This window comes from Mustelus asterias, chromosome 10 (genome assembly GCF_964213995.1).
Source record: "Mustelus asterias chromosome 10, sMusAst1.hap1.1, whole genome shotgun sequence".
Taxonomy (NCBI): domain Eukaryota; kingdom Metazoa; phylum Chordata; class Chondrichthyes; order Carcharhiniformes; family Triakidae; genus Mustelus; species Mustelus asterias.
In genome coordinates, this window is record NC_135810.1 from 86,019,211 (window position 1) to 86,039,981 (window position 20,771).

General features: G+C 42.8%; 1 protein-coding gene across 2 annotated transcripts in view; it reads right to left on the reverse strand.

The window, feature by feature from the left end:
- The window catches only part of LOC144499744 (palmitoyltransferase ZDHHC20-B-like), a 100,916-nt gene extending 84,803 nt beyond the window's left edge, over nucleotides 1-16,113 (reverse strand). Inside the window, exons 1-2 of one of the 2 annotated variants that reach the window (XM_078222126.1) lie at nucleotides 16,066-16,113; nucleotides 6,488-6,514 (exon numbers count right to left, since the gene is read on the reverse strand). Coding sequence is in view for 1 of the 2 variants with exons in the window: in XM_078222125.1 (XP_078078251.1) it covers nucleotides 6,488-6,514; nucleotides 15,466-15,583 (145 nt within the window). In the remaining variant the exon portion in view is untranslated. Of the gene's footprint in view, nucleotides 1-6,487; nucleotides 6,515-15,465; nucleotides 15,603-16,065 lie in introns of those variants that run through there. The other variant, XM_078222125.1, reaches the window with a different exon arrangement.
- Nucleotides 16,114-20,771: the final 4,658 nt, after the last annotated feature.

The window sequence follows — 20,771 nt, forward strand, 5'->3', positions numbered from 1 at the left end:
AAAAGGTCCCTAACAAAGTGAGCACTAACACACAATGGGGTTGAATCTCAGTCATTTGCATCTCCCTGTGATACAATGGCTTTCTACATTTCCATTTTATGGAATTTAATTTTGCAGCCACTAAGCCTGTGGGGTCATGGTGCAGTAGCTTCTGTAAGTGTCTAGACAACAGCAATTAAGTGCACAGGAAAGTTCTGTTGGACTTTAAATGTCAAAAATGTTGCAAAACGTCATTAACATGCCCTGACCAGACAAGCAGGCCAACGTCCAGCCTTGGGCATTTTCATGTACAAATTGGCAGACAATGAGGAAGACCTTTGAACCTTTCAATTCCCTCCTGTTACAATGCAAATTGTCCATTCTCCATGTTGTTTTAAAGTATTTGTTTGTCATATATCCGCAGGTACAGCTGCATTGGCGTGATAGTTGTCTTGAACCTATTTGCCAATTATTTGCCCAAGTCTATTAATATCCTTCAATTTGTTGCAGCCATCCTTCGTATTGACTGTGCCCCCTATTTTTTGTCATCCACAAATATAGAAATTGTGTTTTGATTCCAAAATATTGTGAACTACAGTGGTACCAGCACTGATCCCTGTGGAACACATTTCCCACCTTTTGCCACTCCTTGAATAATTATCCCTTGCTTTCACGCTCTGCTTTCTGTCAAAGCCAAGAGGGTAAAATTAAGCCCAAGTTGCAGCTCTAATGGAGAGGGGATACAAAGCCAAGAGGACAAAAATAAACCTAAGCTACGGCTCTAATAGAAAGAGATGGCAAGAATGGCCAAACACTATCCGCAGCTATGCCCGGAAGTGGAACGAACGGGAGCTGAATGAATCCCAGCCGGACCTGGATTCGGCCTACAGCAGCTTCAGAGTGAGTGAGAAAGTTTAAAACTTCTTTGTAAAAAAATAGAACACACAAAAAGATCCTCAGACATTGTCTTAGATATGGCCGGGGGATCACTCTAGTTTCACCTTAATGGAAAGGGGTAATTGGACACGTATGGGAATGTATTAGAGCGGGCGAACTAATCCACGCGGAGAAGTATAAACCCCCAAAAGAGCAAAGGTATAAATGTGCAACTCTGCAATCCTCATAAACCCATAAACCATCCAAATAAATGGGAATGTCCCTACACCAACTTGCTCTGCCAACTAGTGTCCTCACGACAATCTGACATATACTACCCGAATCCACACCACGACATCTTTCCCACAACATAAAACACCCACCAAGAATAAAAAGTCACCCCATCCCACCAGCTCTGGGAGCCTGCCCCCCCGCCCCCCCCCCCCAACCCCTTGCACCCTAACAGACACACACAGGAGACGAAAGTGCCAAGATAGGGTGGAACAACAAACCATCCTTCAACCAACAATCTACCCACCGACATCCCTATCAGGAAACCCCCAGGACATTCATCCCTCGGCCTGACCTCTTGCCCCACCCCCAGTAGCCCATCTATTATCCCCTCAATGGCTCACCCACTAAACAAAGATTTTTTTTTTCTCCCCCCAAACCCCCTCCAAAAAAACAGAATCTGACCCAGCAATAGATGCAATCCCCTCCTCCCTCCCCCAAAAAAACTCTCCAACATACACACCACTTGGACATCCACCCCAGCACCCGAAAACACCCAACCTAGCAGCCCCCTCCTCCTAACACACACCACCTCAACAACCACCTCCCCACAACTACGTAAAACACGACAGAAGCAGACCATCACGCTTTTTTCCCCCCCACACAAGAAAAAACTAACATGGATAATAATATATCAGAAAAAGGTCCAGGAGGCAAGAAGACAACAAGCCACAGGATAAAGGCAAGGCATCATGGGGAACAACAAGGGTTGGACGTGAGCCAAAAGAAAAGTGGCAGAGCACGAAGAAAAAGGGGTGATATGTCGTCTCTCTGTCCGACCCCAAAAATCTCTGCTTTCTGACTTGAAATCAACCGGATATCCATTCTGCCACTGGTCCTCTGACTCCATAATCTCTGATCTTATTCATTAATCTATAATGTGGCACCTTGTTGTAGGCCTTTTGAAAGTTCAGATAAATTATATCTACTGCATTATCATATACTTTGTCTATTAATTCCTCAAAAAATTCAATAAGCTTGGTCAAGCAAGGTTTTCCCTTCTGAAATCCATACTATTTATTCATACTTTTTTCATTTCTAGATGATATTTGTCTGTGCTCTCATTTAGTAAGGATTGCATTATTTTTCCTACTACTAATCTTAATTTGACTGGGTCTATATTCCCTGAGCGTGTTCTGTCCACCTTCTTAAATATAGAAATGACATTAGTTGTCTGCCAATCCCAGCACTATACCTTTTTCTAACAAGCGATTAAATAGTAGTATTGCCTCTTCTATCACTTCCCTCGATTCTGGCAGGTGACTATATAGCAGCTGCTAGGCACATGGCTGGAAGCAATAATCAACATGTATAAAACATACAGGGCCATGTGCTCAAAGCTGCTGAGTGGGAAAGGAATTTGTGTACTATTGTGCACGAATCACTGAATGTTGTGAAGTTATGTTTATTTTATTTCTTTCAAATTACAAAGCCAATGAATGCTGAGTGGACAGGGCAAGCCTTGCTTCCTCCAAAAACCAATTCAAATTTAATTCAATTCATAGTCTCCTCAAATGGGACATACTGGGTCTAAGTTGACAAGAACAGGTATTACACCTGATCTCACGCTTGATTCTGCGTTTGAACTTAGTCTATAGGTCAAGAGGTGCTGGTGAGGCTATTGAAAAGTAAGTGGAGTGTTCAAACGTAATGCCAAGATAATGAAGTACAAGACTAGATTTGTACAAAGCCTTGGTCAGGTCTCATTTGGATCAGTGTCCACTGAGAGTGCCTTCACATGATGGGGATTCTTAGGCCCTGAAAAACGCTCAGAAAAGAGCCATTAGATTTAGAACATAGAAACATAGAAAAAAACTACAGCACAAACAGGCCCTTCGGATCACAAGTTGTGCCGAACACATCCCTACCTTCTAGACCTACCTATAACCCTCCAACCTATTCAGCTCCATGTACTCATCCAGGAGTCTCTTAAAAGACCCTACCGAATCCGCCTCCACCACCACTGACGGCAGCCGATTCCACTCGCCCATCACCCTCTGTGTGAAAAAATTACCCCTAACATCTCCCCTGTACCTAACCCCCAGCACCTTAAACATAAGAACATAAGAACATAAGAAATAGGAGCAGGAGTAGGCCATCTAGCCCCTCGAGCCTGCCCCGCCATTCAATAAGATCATGGCTGATCTGACGTGGATCTTACCCGCCTGATCCCCATAACCCTTAATTCCCTTACCGATCAGGAATCCATCCATCCGCGCTTTAAACATATTCAGCGAATATAAACCTGTGTCCTCTCGTAGCAGACATTTCCATCCTGGGAAAAAGCCTCGAAGAGTCCACCCGATCTATGCCTCTCAACATCGTACACACCTCTAATAGGTCTCCTCTCATCCTTCGTCTCTCCAAGGAGAAAAGACCAAGCTCCCTCAGCCTATCCTCATAAGGGGCGGCACGGTAGCACAGTGGTTAGCACTGCTGTTTCACAGCTCCAGGGACCTGGGTTCGATCCCCGGCTTGGGTCACTGTCTGTGTGGAGTTTGCACATTCTCCTTGTGTCTGCGTGGGTTTCCTCTGGGTGCTCCGGTTTCCTCCCACAGTCCAAAGACGTGCGGGTTAGGTTGATTGGCCATGATAAAATTGCCCCTTAGTGTCCTGAGATGCGTAGGTTAGAGGGATTAGTGGGTAAAATATGTAGGGATATGGGGGTAGGGCCTGGGTGGGATTGTGGTCGGTGCAGACTCGATGGGCCGAATGGCCTCTTTCTGTACTGTAGGATTTCTATGATTTCTATGGCATGCCACTCAATCCAGGCAACATCCTTGTAAACCTCCTCTGCACCCTTTCAATCTTTTCCACATCCTTCCTATAGTGAGGCGACCAGAACTGAGCACAATACTCCAAGTGGGATCTGACAGGGTCTTATGTAGCTGCATCATTATCCCCGGACTCCTAAACTCAATCCCTCAATTGATAAAGTCCAGTATTCCATACACCTTCTTAACCACAGCCTCCACCTGCGACGCTGCTTTGAGCGTCCTATGAACCCGGACCCCAAGATCCTTCTGATCTTCCACACTGCCAAGCATCTTACCTATATTATATTCTTTCATCCTATTCGACCGTGCCAAAATGAACCACCACACACTTATCTGGGTTGAAGTCCATCTGCCACTTCTCCGCCCAGTCTTGCATCTTATCTATGTCTCATTGCAACTGCTGACATCCCTCTACACTATTCACAACCCCACCAACCTTTGTGTCATCAGCAAACTTGCCAACCCATCCTTCCACTTCCTCATCCAGGTCATTTATAAAAATCACAAAGAGCAAGGGTCCCAGAACAGATCCCTGGGGCACTCCACTGGTGACCGACCTCCATGCTGAAAAAGACGCATCTACAACCACTCTTTGCCTTCTGTGGGCAAGCCAGTTCTGAATCCACAAAGCAATGTCCCCTTGTATCCCATGCCCCTTCACTTTCTCAATGAGCCTTCCATGGGGCACCTTATCAAACGCCTTGCTGAAATCCATATAAACTACATCTACCGCTCTTCCCTCGTCTGTGTGTCTAGTTACATCTTCAAAAAATTCAATTAGGCTCGTAAGGCATGATCTGCCTCGGACAAAGCCGTGCTGGCTATTTCTGATCATACTATTCCTCTCCAGATGTTCTTAAATCCTGCCTCTCAGGATCTTCTCCATCAACTTACCAACCACTGAGGTTAGACTCACCGGTCTATAATTTCCCAGGCTATCTCTTCTCCCTTTCTTGAATAACAGAACCACATCTGCAATCCTCCAATCCTCCAGAACCTCTTCCGTCTCCATTGATGACGCAAAGATCATCGCCAGAGGCTCAGCAATCTCTTCCCTCACCTCCCACAGTAACCTGGGGTACATCCCATCTGGTCCCAGCGATTTATCTAACTTGATGCTTTTCAAAAGCTCCAACACATCCTCTCTCCTAATGTCCACATGCTCAATCTTCTCAGTCCACTGCAAGTCTGCACTGCAACTACCAAGATTCTTTTCCACTGTGAATACTGAAGCAAAGTATTTATTGAGTACCTCTGCCATTCCTACTGGTTCTATACAGACTTTCCCACCGTCACATTTGATAGGTCCTACTCCTTCACATCCTTCACTTGCTCTTAACATACTTGTAGAATGCCTTGGGGTTTTCCTTTATCCTGTCTGCCAAGGCCTTCAAATGCAAAATTTAATGGTCTCTTGTTCAACAACTGTTGGCAGAGAATTCCACATTCTAAGCATATCCTTCTAAATTTCCTATTAATTTTTTAAAAATTCTTTATGCATTCTTTGAAGTGAGTTGACATTGCTGGCAAAGCCAGCATGTATTTGTTGATCTTGAGAAAGTAGTGAGAAGCTGCCTTCTTGAAGCACTGCATGTGATGGGTGAAGGTACATCCATGGTGCTCTTAGGTAGGGATTTCCAGTACTCTGATCCAGTGACAGTGAAAAAATGGTGATCTAGTTTCAAGTCAGAATGGTGCGCGACTTGCAAGGCAACTTTCAGGTGCTGGTATTTACATACACCTGCCGTACTCATCCTTCATGGTGGTCGAGGTCACAGGTTTAGGAGATGCTGTCAAAGAAGGCGAGTTGCTGCTGTGCATCACGTAGCTTGCACACTGTAGCTATGTTAAACCAGTAGTGGAATGTTTATGGTGCTGAATGGAGTGTCGATCAAACAAGTTGCCTTTTCCTGGTTGGTAGCATATTTCCAAAAAGTGTTGATGAAGCTCTGAAAGCTCAAGGAGTATGAAGTCAATGTTGAGGATTCCTCGTGTCACTCCCCTTGGTGGGTCTATTCTCTGTATGAATAGTCTGATAATACAACCACTACATCACCATGTCACCCCAAACTAAAAGAGTAAAAAAATTCCCTGCGCAGTGGCTTAAGGATAACTTGGACTTTTATTTTTGGAACTGGATTCAAACTCCGGGCTAACTGAACAATGTAACTGTGTTTTTGACTGATATTATTTCATATCACGACATATTTCAGCAAAACTGTCACCAGCTTGCAACTTCATAGAAGCACCAAAAATGGCTGATGTGCAAGAATAAAAATTTATACCCTGGGGATATCAGTTGACTTTTAAGTTGAGGTTCAGAAATCTTTACTCTCCATATGGTTCATTCTCTAATTATCATCAAATGCAAAGTGGTTAAAGATTCCTTACTCTATTGTGAGCCCTCCCACTGATGACTGCAGAAAATAGACATGACAAAGTGAAATTGTTGTCACATCACAGCTAAGTTCCATGTTTATTGAATTATCCACACAAAAAAGCAAAACATTTTTATCGTGTCATTTTGTGACATGAAAGCACAGTTTGCCAAATATAATCCTTACCTTTTTCTCCAATGCTCTGGATGGTAACTGCAAGATAGAAAAAGAAACTGTTGAAACTTGGAAAACCAGAAGATACATCTTGCACATTAACTGAAGTTCGCATTTCAGTAAGTGTAAACCATGATTCCCCCATTAACACTAGTCAAAACACAATATCCTAGTTATCTTACAGCTCCACCTCCAATGGCAGTTCTGATTTTACAGGCCATAAAATGCACAAAGTAGTATGGTTGCAATGCCCTACCTAATTTATATTGGGGTGATCTACCTAAAGGGGAGATTTTCACCAGAGCCTCTGAACACATTCGCACTTGGTGTTAATGTAAACACTGCTATTGGAGTGTTAACTCATGGGTTTGGAAGAGATACACACAAGCTATGAAACTAAGTCACAACTACATGTGCACAGTTCTGTTTGCAGTTTTTAGTAGCATTGAAGCACTATGGACTTTTTTGCAATGTAAACAGGTGGCTTTCCCAATACAAAAGCAAAATACTGCAGAAGCTGGGAATAGGACACAGAAATGCTGTGAAGACTCAAACAGGTCAGGCAGCATCTGTGGAAAAAGTGAACTTTTCAGATGATGAAAGGTCACAGACCAGAGTGGGCTTCTACAGTAACTGGGAGATGAGTGAATTGTTTCTATTTCTATAGATAAAGCTGCTGGGTTAAAAAATGAAACATTTTGAAATAGTGAGAGTCTCCTTTAAAAAAGTGAGAATCTCCTTTTTATTTTCCTCAATTTAATTCTCCCGTCAAGCTGTTAACCCTGCTTGAGCTCTGCAGTGATTGCCCTCCAATACACTGCTCAACTGGCCATCCTTACATGGTGACTGTTGGCAAAGTATTTGGAAGCATTGGCAAGACTCATAACCAAGTCTAGATCTTGTCCTCACCCAACACATGCACTTTCCATCAGGAGTCACTAGTTAACAATCAGGATTAGGAACACTGGATGTTTGTCCCCGTCTTAGGGTATTTTGTTCTGATTAGAACTGAACAGCGAGAAGCCTGGAACTTCCAAGTATTAGCAAAAGGTTTTATCCTCTTCAGTAGGCTCACAAAAAGCTAAGAGCATCTGAATTGAATTACACATTGAAATACATAAAAGGGATCAATTAAACAGAGTGCGTGCGGATTTGTCAAGTTTTGGTAGCCCAGATTTATATACCATGGTAATACATTCAAACAAAAAACACCACAAAAAGATAGGATTTAAATATGCAGGAAAAGTCAAACCATTAGAGAATGAAAAAATGTAACTTTAATCCGACACTTCCTCCTGGCTCATTTAACACAGAGTAACAATAGCAGTTTCCACATACTGTATCCACTACTGCCAACTAAGGGAAAGCTTAAAAGAAATGCACCAAAATTGCAAGCAAATTGTGCAAAAATCATGTTCTATATTTGTTGCTTACTTTGTCAGTTCATGGTTTCCTTTGTTTTGACGTAACTGGTTAAAAAACCTATGGTACTATCCCCTATTTCCTGCTGAAAATCAGACCACTGTACAGTATATTTTGGAGGGAAGCTAAACTTTGATTCCTCTCATTCATCCTTTGCAGCTTTTGGAATATATTCAACAAATTATTCTAGCAAATGAAGGCCTGATTTTTCTTTGAGCCCCATTTAATTTAAAACCTTTTCCTGGCATGTAATTATTGTAGAGAATAACATCAATTGGAGAAAGATGCAAAAAGCAAGACGTCAGGTCTTTTAAAACACAAAGAGCTGAAATCACATAATTGGAGAAAAGAGTATGGACATACTGGGTATGTCTTCAAAACTGAATGAAAGTCAAACCAGCATATTAATACAACCAGAAAAAGAGAAGGGGGAATATATACATGAAAAAAAAGGAGGTAGCATCAGTAGAATAATGTACCATATAATCTCAGTCAATTAAGACAGTTAAGGAAATAAAATAGCCAGGGAAGCAAGAGCCCTGAGAGTAAATGTGATCAAATTTATGAAATGAATAACCTGAGAGGTGGTGGGAGGACAGGTGTAAAATTAAAACAAGATTAAAATGTTAAATCAGAGAAAGCCCGAGGTCAATATTCATACCCGAGGGCCGCAGTGCACTGAGGAAAAAGATGAGACACTGAAAAGAAAAAAGATTTTTCATGACCACTGGAAGTCTCAAAGCACTTTGCAGCCAATTGGGATAATCTCAATAAAGACCAGTAACTGTTTTTGGAAATCCAAAGACCCAGGTATATACTAAAAGAATGAGACCACAAGGTTCTGGATTTAAAACAAAAGAATTTACTGCCCAAAAATCTAAAAATATGAATAACTACATTCTTAAATAGTCAGCTATGGTAAAGATTAAAAGTACAATTAATAGTTTCATATACTTTAATCCAATCTTTTTAACCTAACTTTCCTTCTACATCCATTTGATTTACACCCCATACATCTCAAATAAGATACTTGTCAAAAATTGGAAGTTTAACCACTTGGTTTCAAATATTCATAAAAGGGTTGAGAATTCTTGGGCCTTCTGTTGATTTCCGGCAAGGCTGTTCCTTCAGATCTCCTCTACCCATCTGATCCTTGTAAACTCTCAGTTCAACCTAGGCACCACTACCATCTTAAGCGGAGCTACATCCAAACTCCCTGGTTCTAATACTTTCACTCTAAAGTCTTACATCTAAAGCTCACTCTTGCTCTCTCCTCAGCAACTATCCCTAGAAGTCCAGTTCACTATTAGAAGTTCTTTGGTTAACAAGAATTTAAACTCTCCTTTCCAGCACACCAAATTTCAACTGAATCTTTCTTAAAAGAGATATTTCTTGTAGCAAACTTGTTCTGAAAACTTAACTAAACCTAAACCGCATGCAAAACAGAATGAACTTATGGTCGATGCTTTCTTATTGTTTATCACCCAGGCAATTTGGCCACATGATCAGTTAGTTGCTGGATGCCAGTTACTTTGCAAGCAATCCCCTTTCAAAGAAATTTAGTTCTTAAAAGTACCATCACCCCAACATAAGCATATGGGCCATCACACAATGTGAGCTTGGGTTGAGCTCGATTCCAACAGATTGCAAGGACAATGACAAATGTTAAAGAATTGGAGAGGAGTTAATCTGACGAGTTGTTGTGTTGATCAGCATTACACGTGGACAGAACAGAGATGATTGGAAAAATAATCAAACATGTGATTTCCTGAATCTAGAGGAGATCATGAGCAACAAATACAATAGATTATCAGCACTGCCATCTTTCAGGTGCGAGATTAAACCAAGGACCATCTTCCTGCTTGGGTGGACGAAATAGATCCCATTGCACCTTTTGTAAAAGGACAGGAGTCGTTGGACAACTTTATCAAAACAGATTAGCTGGTCAATTAACACATTTATTGTTCGTGAGATCTTGCTGTTGTTACAATCCCAGTTGATGTTATACCGAGAGCCCCCTTGTCCCACTAACTCGAGCTTCCGGATGCATGATTTCAAATTCTGCTTTCAAAAAGATACATTTTCAAATTTTCAACGCTTTCCCTCATCTGCTTCCATCAAAGTTTCGCTTTCAAGTTTCATGCCTCCCTCTTCAGGATTTTTGTCTTAAAGGCTTTTACACAAACTCTGGAAATCCAGCCACTGATTTTCACGATTATTTCAAATGTCTCCTAAACTGTAATAAGAATATCCCAAACCTGAAAATCACTTCAGATATCTTTTTGGTGTCTCAGCTTTCTTTTCTGCTCTGCCTGTCTTTACTGAACAATTCTCTTTTCTAGCATCTTTAACCTCAGACTTCTTGGAAACATCTCTTGATTTCTCTAGTTTCCTTAATTAGCTGGTCAATAGCTCTCTGTGCTTTTCTTAACCATTACTCCATGGTTTGGTTTTCTTCTAGCAAAGCTGAGAGAGATGTTCTCTCTCCAGCCTTCTAAACAAACTGCCAATGAATTCAACTACCTTAAATGAGCCCCCAGTTGCTAAGCAACAACTTCATGCTTGCCTCTATTTATTCTTCACACAGTAACTTCTCTAAGCACAATAGAATCATAGTTTGAATTGAAACCAAAACCCCCACACATAAAGACCTTTTTCCAGCAAGAATCTAACATAGGTTTACCCTTCCTTGCACCGAAACACTAAAATAAACCCACTTAAAACTATACCTTATTTCTACTATTTGCCAATACAAATGCAAATCCCTTAAAACTACCTTTGTTTTCCTGACACTGTGGTCAAATTAGCTCCAATATTTGCCTACACAACAGTGACTGCACTTCAAAAGCCCTCTGACTAAACTTTGGAATGTCTTGAAGACTTGAAAGGAGCTACATATTTCTTTCTTCGTTGCTTCCTCCATCGGAGTATATGTAAATTGCTGGTACTCAAATAGTATTATATAATAAAAACAGAAAACACTGGTAATACTCAACAGGTCTGGCAGCATCTGTGGAGGTTTATGACCTTTCATTAGAACTCTTCTTCCAATGAAAGGTCATCAACTTGAAATTTTAACTCTGTTTTCCCTCCATAGATGCAGCTAGACATGAATATTTCCAGCAATTCAGACTTCCATCAAACAGTATTTTGCAGCTATAATAGTGTTTGTGTCCATGGACAGCATCAGAGATGGTGTTTGGACAGATGATATTTCTGCATTTGCATGGGAATGGGCTAGGCTAGGACAGCTGAAGGAAAATGGTCTCTCCAGAAAAGAGAGAAGTTAGGGAAGGGAAAGATGGATTCCAAGATGTGATCATGCACACCAGATGATATGCTATTCTATCACCTACAAAATCATAGAAATCATAGAAACCCTACAGTACAGAAAGAGGCCATTCGGCCCATCGAGTCTGCACCGACCACAATCCCACCCAGGCCCTACCCCCATATCCCTACATATTTTACCCGCTAATCCCTCTAATCTACACATCCCAGGACACTAAGGGGCAATTTTAGCATGGCCAATCAACCTAACCCACACATCTTTGGATCTCACTATGCTACACATCTTCCCCTCTGCTCTGCTTTTGGAGATACTGCTCTCTCTGCAACACTGGTTCACCTTTCCACCACTCCAACTTCCAGTTGCCATTCCCCAGGTATCCTCCTATTCAAATGCAGGTGATACATAGAGTCTTCATTCACATCCACTCACATAGTTGTCCTGCATCCTAATGTTTCTCTTATATGAAGCAGCAATTAATATTTACTTTCATTTGTCAAGTAAACTGTGCTCAGTGTGCATAGTAGAGATTCTTCAACAATGGGTGAACCAAATGCAGATTAGGTGGCTATTATGCTTATTATCTTTGACTTGTCTGCAAGTATGAAGCGAAGCTAACAGTGGTTCATTAATTTTTTTTGCCAATTTTCCTCCTAATAGAATTGTTACAGACCTTCTCCACTCTTACCTCATCTTTCTCCTCAGTGCCCCACATTGCTATGGCCTAAGCAATGGCTTCACCAACTTCAGTTTTTAATTACATTGTCACTTTCAAGCGTATTTTAATTTCATGCCTACATCCAGGTTTTACATTTCTTGCCTTTACATCAGGTCTCACTTATTTAAATAGTCATGCATCCCTTGTCTCTTTAATGTCTCAATACTTCTATTGCTCAACTAAAGCTGTTCCATCATTCTAACGCTTCTTCGCTGTGCATGTTTGATATATTTCTCTCCACCCCCCCCCCCCGCCCACCTTTTTGCTTCCATCTTCTGTTCTTAAGAGTATGAATTTTGAACAGTCAACTGTCTGCTCTCCCCATAGATATTCAATTTTTTGACAGTGATGAATCTTCTGGAAAATCCAATGCAAGATGATTTGCATCTTTACATCGAGTATGAATTAAGCACTTTTATATCCCAATTAATGTGTTGTGAAGCAATCGAGGCATATAGTATTCAAATAAATACATACATAAATAAATACATACAGGGACTGACACACATTGAGAACAATGCCTCTGTCCATTAAGATGGTATAGGTGATAAATGTTGGAAAAAGATTCAGGAACAAAAGCAAAAAGTCAAACATCCAAAAATGTTTCATCTCCTGCTTAGTCAGTTTTTCTCTGAAGTCTAAACCACCTATAATATTCTATTTGCACCCAAACCATTTAATGTCAATGCTGTATATCTTCTGAACATTGTCATGGAACCTCAAATTCAGCATTAGTTTAAGGAGTGCACTGAGGGGAAGGGTTTTGTAGATTTATTTTAAGAAATTTAGCATTCATAATATTTTCATAATGACAATCATATATCATCCTTAACATTGCAAAGCACTGCAAGGTTTCTCATAGGAGCATTACCAAAAGTTGACACTGAGTGCCATAAGGAGACATTAAATCAATTATCAAAATCTCAGTCAGAAATTTGATTAATTATTGTCACATGTATTAGTATACAATGAAAAGTATTGTTTTGTGTGTTTTAGGTAGGTTTTTAAAGAGAACCTTATAAGGAAAGATAGGTAAAAAACCTTAGAGGGGGAATTTTTAGGCTTAGGGCTTAAGCAGCTAAAGCACAGCACCAGCAAAGGAGCAGTTAAGATCATGGATGCATACAAGACCAGTTTTAGAAAAGCATGGAGGGATGTAGGGCTGGAGGAGTTAGAGACAGTGCAAATTTCACCTCAGTAGAATGAACTGAAATGGAAGCAGTAGGACATAATATTCATCTGCAGTTTTAAATACTTAGAAAAATTAGATAATTTACAACTTTTCTGTCTTCATAAAAACTTCAACCCGTTGTTTAGTAGAACTGCACAAGCACTTTCCTCTTTTTATTTCAGAACCACTGGGCATTAAGGAAGCTCTGAGTGTCGAAGTATTTACTGCCAGGTTAAATCCTGTCCTCACTCAGTCCCGCATTTAAGATAGATAAGAATTATTTTCTCTCAGAGAATCACGAGGTTTTGGAACTCCCATCCTCAAAAGGCAGTGGAAGCAGAGTCTTTAAATGTTTTCAAAGTAGAGGTAGATAGATTCTTGATAAACAAGGAGGTGAAAAGTTACCCAGAATAGGTGGGAAGTTAGTCAAATCAGCCATGATCCTGTTGAATGTTGGAGCAGGCTCAAAGGGCTGAGTGGCCTACACCTGTTCCTTGTTCATCTGCTTTATGTAGTTCGAGCTGAATTGCCCTGCTTATCTTCTACACCTTGGTTAAGTATCCCAAATGCCTTCTTAACCACATTATCTACCTACCCTTTAGGGGTCTGTGGACATGCATTCCAAGGTCCCTCTGTTTCGCTACACATTTCAAGATTCTATTATTCATTCTCTGGTCTTGTTTGGTCTCCCCAAATGCATTTTTAAAAATGTATTCTTTCACAAATGTGGCTGTCATTAGGCTAGGCCAGTATTCACTGCCCATTCCTAAATGCCCTTGCATTACCTCATTATTCTGTGTTGAATTCCATTCTTTACTTTTCTGCCCATATAACCAATCCACCCCATAATCAATCCAGCAATATCTTCCTGCATTGACAGCATTTTTCCTCACTATTAACCATTTTCTGTATCATCTCTAAATTTCTTAATCATGTCACCTACATTTAAATCTAAAGCAGCCCATTTGATTACTCCCCCTTCCATAAATATTCAATCTCTCCATTACCGACCAACAGTGGTAACCATGTCCACCATCTACAAGATGGGCTACGGGAACTCACTCAGGTTCCTTAGGCAGCACTTTCCAAACCCACGACTACTACCATCTAGAAGAAGAGCTGCAGATACCTGGGAACCCCATCACTCAGAGGTTCTCTCCAAGTCGTTCACCATCCTGACCTGGAAATACATCACCGTTCACTGTCACTGGGTCAAAATCCTGGAGCTACCTCCCTAACAACACCTGGGGACTGTAGCAGTTCAAGAAGGCAGCTCACCACCACCTTCTCAAGGGCAACTAGGGATGGGCAATAAATGCTGGTCTAGCCAATGACACTCATCCCATAAATGAATGAAAAGAAACATATCATAAAAAGCACTGGACCCTGTGGGACCCCACTAGAAACAGTCTTCTAGTCGCAAAAATGCCTGGCAACCCTTTGCTGCCTGAATCAATTTTGAATACAACATGCCATGGATTCCACAGGCTTTTACTTTTAAAACCAGTCCCAGACATGGAACTTTGTCAAAAGCTTTGCTGAAACACATCAAACGGCTAAACTTCATTAACCCTTGTTACCTCCACACGCAAAAAACAGTCAAGTCAGTGGGGCCAAAGGCAAGCATGCTCCATCGAGCCCGTAAGCATTAATGCGGACTGCAGCACTATCGTGCCACTCAGGGCAAGATCAACGCCAGCAACAAACCTGGGACTTCCTAGGTTGCGGGGAATCCCATTTCTTTCTGAACCAGAGAACACTACAGAAATGTAATTGATATCTTCTTCCATTTACCTACTTACTTAATCAAAAGTAGGAGTCAATCTTATTTAGATTTAATGATCCGATCGAGGTCAGAAACTTTGTCTTACTCTCCATAATACAAAATTCTAATGTCACTGACATTAGAAGCTCTTGCATGGGTATTTTGAAAAACAACAAAGCAATTAATTCTACAGGTGGCGGGCGATGATCACAATCAACTGCGATTAGGCTGCGAGTTAAATCCTTTGCTGGCCAAGCTCTCCAGTTTAAGCTCAGGCAATCCATGGGCTTGTTAAGTTGTCAGCGCTGACAGGGAGTGGAAGTTGCTGGGGACAGAGGAACGGCTGCAGGTGGTAACCGGGTGTGTGTGTGTGTGTGTGCGCGCAAAGTGCCGGTGGGCTCCCCTCCGTCAACTGCCTCCTCTTTTTAAAAAAAAAGACAGACTCCCGGTCCGAGGCTGAGCCGGGCTGCCCGGGGAAGCTTCTCTCTCCCCCCCCCCCCCCCGGCTCTAACAGGCAAAGCCCCGCTCAATTGTTCCTCCAGCTCTGCCCCGCCTTGACAACAAATGTTTTGAACAAAATTATAAACGGTCACACAGATAGTGCGCGTGTTTATGGCTTACTCACAGATGCATAATTCCACCACATAAGCGTAGTAAGACCAACAGGCAACGAGCGTGATGAAAAAGACGGGGATCCAGCCGACTACACGCTGACAACACCTCAGGATATTAGACGGCGCCATCTTCCTACCCCCCCCCCCCCGGCCTAGAGGGACGGCCCACTGCGTCACCACGCACAAGCACGTCGGGGGGCGGGGCGGGGGCGGCTGTCACGTGGTCTATCTCTGATGAGCGCATGTTCCTGTTTCATTCAGGGGATTTCCCTTTGTCCCACGCTCAAGTCATGAGTGTGATGGAACACTCACCGCTTGCCTGGGATGGGCGCGCCTTCCCAACAACACTCAAACAGCTCAGATTTTTAAAAAACTTATGAGTGGAACATGGGCGTCACAGGCTGGCCAGCATTTATTGATGTGGAGATGCCGGCGGCGTTGGACTGGGGTAAACACAGTAAGAAGTTTAACCGCACCAGGTTAAAGCCCAACAGGTTTATTTGGTAGCAAACGCCACGAGCTTTCGGAGCGTGCTGCTCCTTTGTCAGGTGGAGTGGGAGATCTGCTCACAAACAGGGCAGTGTTTATGCGCGTGTTTATGGTTTACTCACAGATGCATAATTCCACCACATAAGCGTAGTAAGACCAACAGGCAACGAGTGTGATGAAAAAGATGGGGATCCAGCCGACTACACACTGACAACACCTCAGGATATTAGACGGCGCCATCTTCCCCCCCCCCGCCCCAGAGGGCCGGCCCACTGCGTCACCACGCACAAGCACGTCGGGGGGCGGGTGGCTCGGGGGGGTGGGGGGCTGTCACGTGATCTATCTCTGATGAGCAATGAAGGAGCAGCACGCTCCGAAAGCTTATGGTATTTGCTACCAAATAAACCTGTTGGACTTTAACCTGGTGTTGTGAGACTTCTTACCGTGCTTACCCCAGTCCAACGCCGGCATCTCCACATCATCACAAACAGGGCATACAGAGACACGAACTCAATTTACAGAATAATGATTGGAATGCGATTCTTTACAGCTAATCAAGTCTTAAAGGTATAGTGCACACTCCACCTGATGAAGGAGCAGCAGGCTCCGAAAGCTAGTGGCATTTGCTATCAAATAAACCTGTTGGACTTTGACCTGGTGTTGTTAGACTTCTTACAGCAGTTATTGCACAGTAAGAAGTCTCACAACACCAGGTTAAAGTCCAACAGGTTTATTTGGCAGCACTAGCTTTCGGAATCTCGCTCCTTCATCAGGTAAGTGAGGACTTGTGTTCACAAACAGGGCATATAAAGACACAAACTCAATTTACAAGATAACGGTTGGAATGCGAGTCTTTACAGATAATCAAGTCTTAAAGGTACAGACAATGTGAGTGGAGAGAGGGCCAAGCACAGGTTAAAGAGATGTGTATTGTCTCCAGCCAGGACAGTTAGTGAGATTTTGAAAGCCTAGGCAAGTCGTGGGGATACAGATAGTGTGACATGAACCCAAGATCCCAGTTGAGGCCGTCCTCATGTGTGCGGAACTTGGCTATCAGATTCTGCGTTGTGTGTCGTGAAAGCCACCTTGGAGAACGCTTACCTGAAGATCAGAGGCTGAATGCCTGTGACTGCTGAAGTGTTCCCCGACTGGAAGGGAACACTCCTGCCTGGTGATTGTCGAACGGTGTTCATTCATTTGTTGTCGTAGCGTCTGCATAGTCTCCCCAATGTACCATGCCTCGGGACATCCTTTCCAGCAGCATATCAGGGAGACAATGTTGGCCGAGTTGCAAGAGTATGTACCGTGTACCTGGTGGATGGTGTTCTCACGTGAGATGATGGCATCCGTGTCGATGATCTGGCACGTCTTGCAGAGGTTGCTGTGGTAGGGTTGTGTGGTGTCGTTCTCTGTTCTCCTGAAGGTTGGGTAGTTTGCTGCGGACAATTGTCTGTTTGAGGTTGTGCGGTTGTTTGAAGGCAAGAAGTGGGGGTGTGGGGATGGCCTTGGCGAGATGTTCGTCTTCATCGATGACATGTTGAAGACTCCGGAGAAGACATCGTAGCTTCTTCGCTCTGGGGAAGTACTGGACGACGAAGGGTACTCTGTCCGCCGTGTTCTGTGTTTGTCTTCTGAGGAAGTTAGTGCAGTTTTTCGCTGTGGCACGTTGGAACTGTCGATCGATGAGTCGAGCGCCATATCCTGTTCTTATAAGGGCGTCTTTCAGCGTCTGTAGGTGTCTGTTGCAATCCTCCTCATCTGAGCAGATCCTGTGTATATGGAGGGCTTGTCCGTAGGGGATGGCTTCTTTAACGTGTTTAGGGTGGAAGCTGGAGATGTGGAGCATCGTGAGGTTATCCGTGGGATTGCGGTATCGTGAAGTGCTGAGGTGACCGTCCTTGATGGAGATGCATGTGTCCAAGAAAGGATGTCCCGAGGCATGGTACATTGGGGAGGCCATGCAGACGCTACGACAACGAATGAATGAACACCGCTCGACAATCATCACGCAGGAGTGTTCCCTTCCAGTCGGGGAACACTTCAGCAGTCATGGGCATTCAGCCTCTGATCTTCGGATAAGCGTTCTCCAAGGCGGCCTTCACGACACACGACAACGCAGAATCGCTGAGCAGAAACTGATAGCCAAGTTCCGCACATATGAGGACGGCCTCAACCAGGATCTTGGGTTCATGTCACACTGTCTGTAATCCCCACGACCTGCCTGGGCTTGCAAAATCTCACTAACTGTCCTGGCTGGAGACAATACACATCTCTTTAACCTGTGCTTGGCCCTTTCTCCACTCACACTGTCTGTACCTTTAAGACTTGATTACCTGTTAAGACTTGCATTCCAACCATCTTGTAAATTGAGTTTGTGTCTTTATATGCCCTGTTTGTGAACACAAGTCCTCACTCACCTTGAGACTCCGAAAGCTAGTGCTGCCAAATAAACCTGTTGGACTTTAACCTGGTGTTGTGAGACTTCTTACTGTGCTTACCCCAGTCCATCGCCGGCATCTCCACATCACAGCATTTATTGCCCATCCCTAGTTGCCCAAGGGCAATTGAGAGTCAACTCCATTGCTGTGGCTCTGGAGTCACGTAAGCCAGACCGGTGAGGATGGCAGATTTCCTTTCCTAAAGGATATTAGTGAACCAGATACAAAATTCTGAGATCGCGTGACAACCGACTCAAGAACAGCTTCTTCCCTGCTGCCATAAGACTTTTGAATGGACCTACCTTCTAATAAGTTGATCTTTCTCTGCATCCTAGCTATGACTGTAACACTACATTCTATACCCTCCCCTTTCCTTCTCCTCTATGTACTCTATGAATGGTATGCTTTGCATAGCGGACAAGAAACAATACTTTTCACTGTATGCCAATACATGTGACAATAATAACTCAAATCTCAACACCATCCAGGACAAAGCAGCACCCCCCACCCCCGCTTAATTGGCATCACATAACAAACATCCATTCCCTCCGCCATCGACACTAAGTAGCAGCAGTATATACCATCTATAACATGCACTGCTAAAATTCACCAAAGATCCTTAGGCAGCACCTTCCAAACCCACAACCACTTCCATCTGGAAGGATAAGGGCAGCAGATACATGGGATCACCGCCACCTGCATGTTCCCCTCTAAGCCACTCACCATCCTGACTTACATTGAGTAATACTATCACATACAGGCAACCATTATTGAAGTAACTTTATTTACACCTCCCCAACAAAGATGGCAGCAGAGAAGGTTGTATAACAAAATGCTCAGCTCTTGCAGTGGGTGGGGGAATAACATGGTATCTATGATATGGTCTATTTCTGGCGAAGAAGAGATTCAATTTTTAGCTCTGGCAGCTTCAATCATTGGGACTGGTTTTATTTTGTCTGAAAAACATATATGTCAAAATAAAGCTTCCAAACACTGCAATGGTGATGCCACATCAACAATAGTGCAGTGGCTGTGAAGATCTTTGGGACTGCCCACTCACCCAGTGGATTATGTGAGACCAAAAGAGAGAGAGGTCACAATGCATTATGAAAATTAAAAGGCCTACAAGAGTACATAACAAAATTGGGTTTGGCATATAAAACAACATTCAACATATCAAACAAACCAGTTCACCAGGATAAACAAAGCAATTACGGTTGCAGAGAGTAGAAAGGAAAGATTTCAATAAGTATATTCAGAGTAAACAGGGAATTCAAAATGTAGCAGAATTTGTGAAGGACTCTGAAGGGAATGTAGTATGAGAAGGATTACCAAAACTGCTGGAATGGCCAGGAGTCTAACAGAATAGGCATCAAAGAAATGCCAAAGAAAGCAGTCCAGGAGATTTTAAAACAATATTTTAAGGAAATCTGGAGCCCGAGAACCTGAGGATGTTGAGATTTGTTCACCTTGTCTATGTACGAACCGACACAAGAACAACTTCTTCCCTTCTGCCATCAGACTTTTGAATGGACCTACCTTACATTAAGTTGCTCTTTCTTTACACCCTAGCTATAACTGTAACACTACATTCTGCACTCTCTCATTTCCTTCTCTATGAACGGTATGCTTTGTAAAGTGCGCAAGAAACAATACTTTTCACTGTTTACTAATACATGTGACAATAATAAATCAAATCAAATCAAATCAAATGTGAACTCCTGTTTCTCTGTCTTGAATGTCCCAGTGGCTTGCCACTCTGATCAGATCATAGGCCAGCTCCTTAAAACTTGTCAGGGATGTGAGATAGGGGATCCTACCATCCAAACATGCCCTTTCATTCTCCTGTTTTTCCTATGAGAAGGACAGCTAGGATATAACAAAATCAATCATAACTGCAGACTTTCCTATAGCCAACTATCCAATAGCACTTGGGTAATGAACATTGCCTATGGGTTATCAATGCTGCCATGCAAACATCTCTCCTAAAGTCAGGAGAACTCTCTGCATCCTCAGGACACCACTCACTGTTATATTCTGGTGCCTGCTGACCAGGAGACATGCCAACTGGGACTATCTCTGGACTGACCTTGCCAGACCTAAGCTTGTCATGGAAATGTTTCCTGGACTGATCCATTCCCTCCTCACCAGTCCTTTGATTTGATTTGATTTATTATTGTCACATGTATTAGTATACAAAGAAAAGTATTGTTTCTTGCATGCCATACTGACAAAGCATACCGTTCATAGAGAAGGAAAGGAGATAGTGCAGAATGTAATGCTACAGTCACAGCTAGGGTGTACAGAAAGATCAACTTAATGCGAGAAAAGTCCATTCAAAAGTCTGATGACATCAGGGAATAAGCTGTTCTTGAGTCAGTTGGTACATA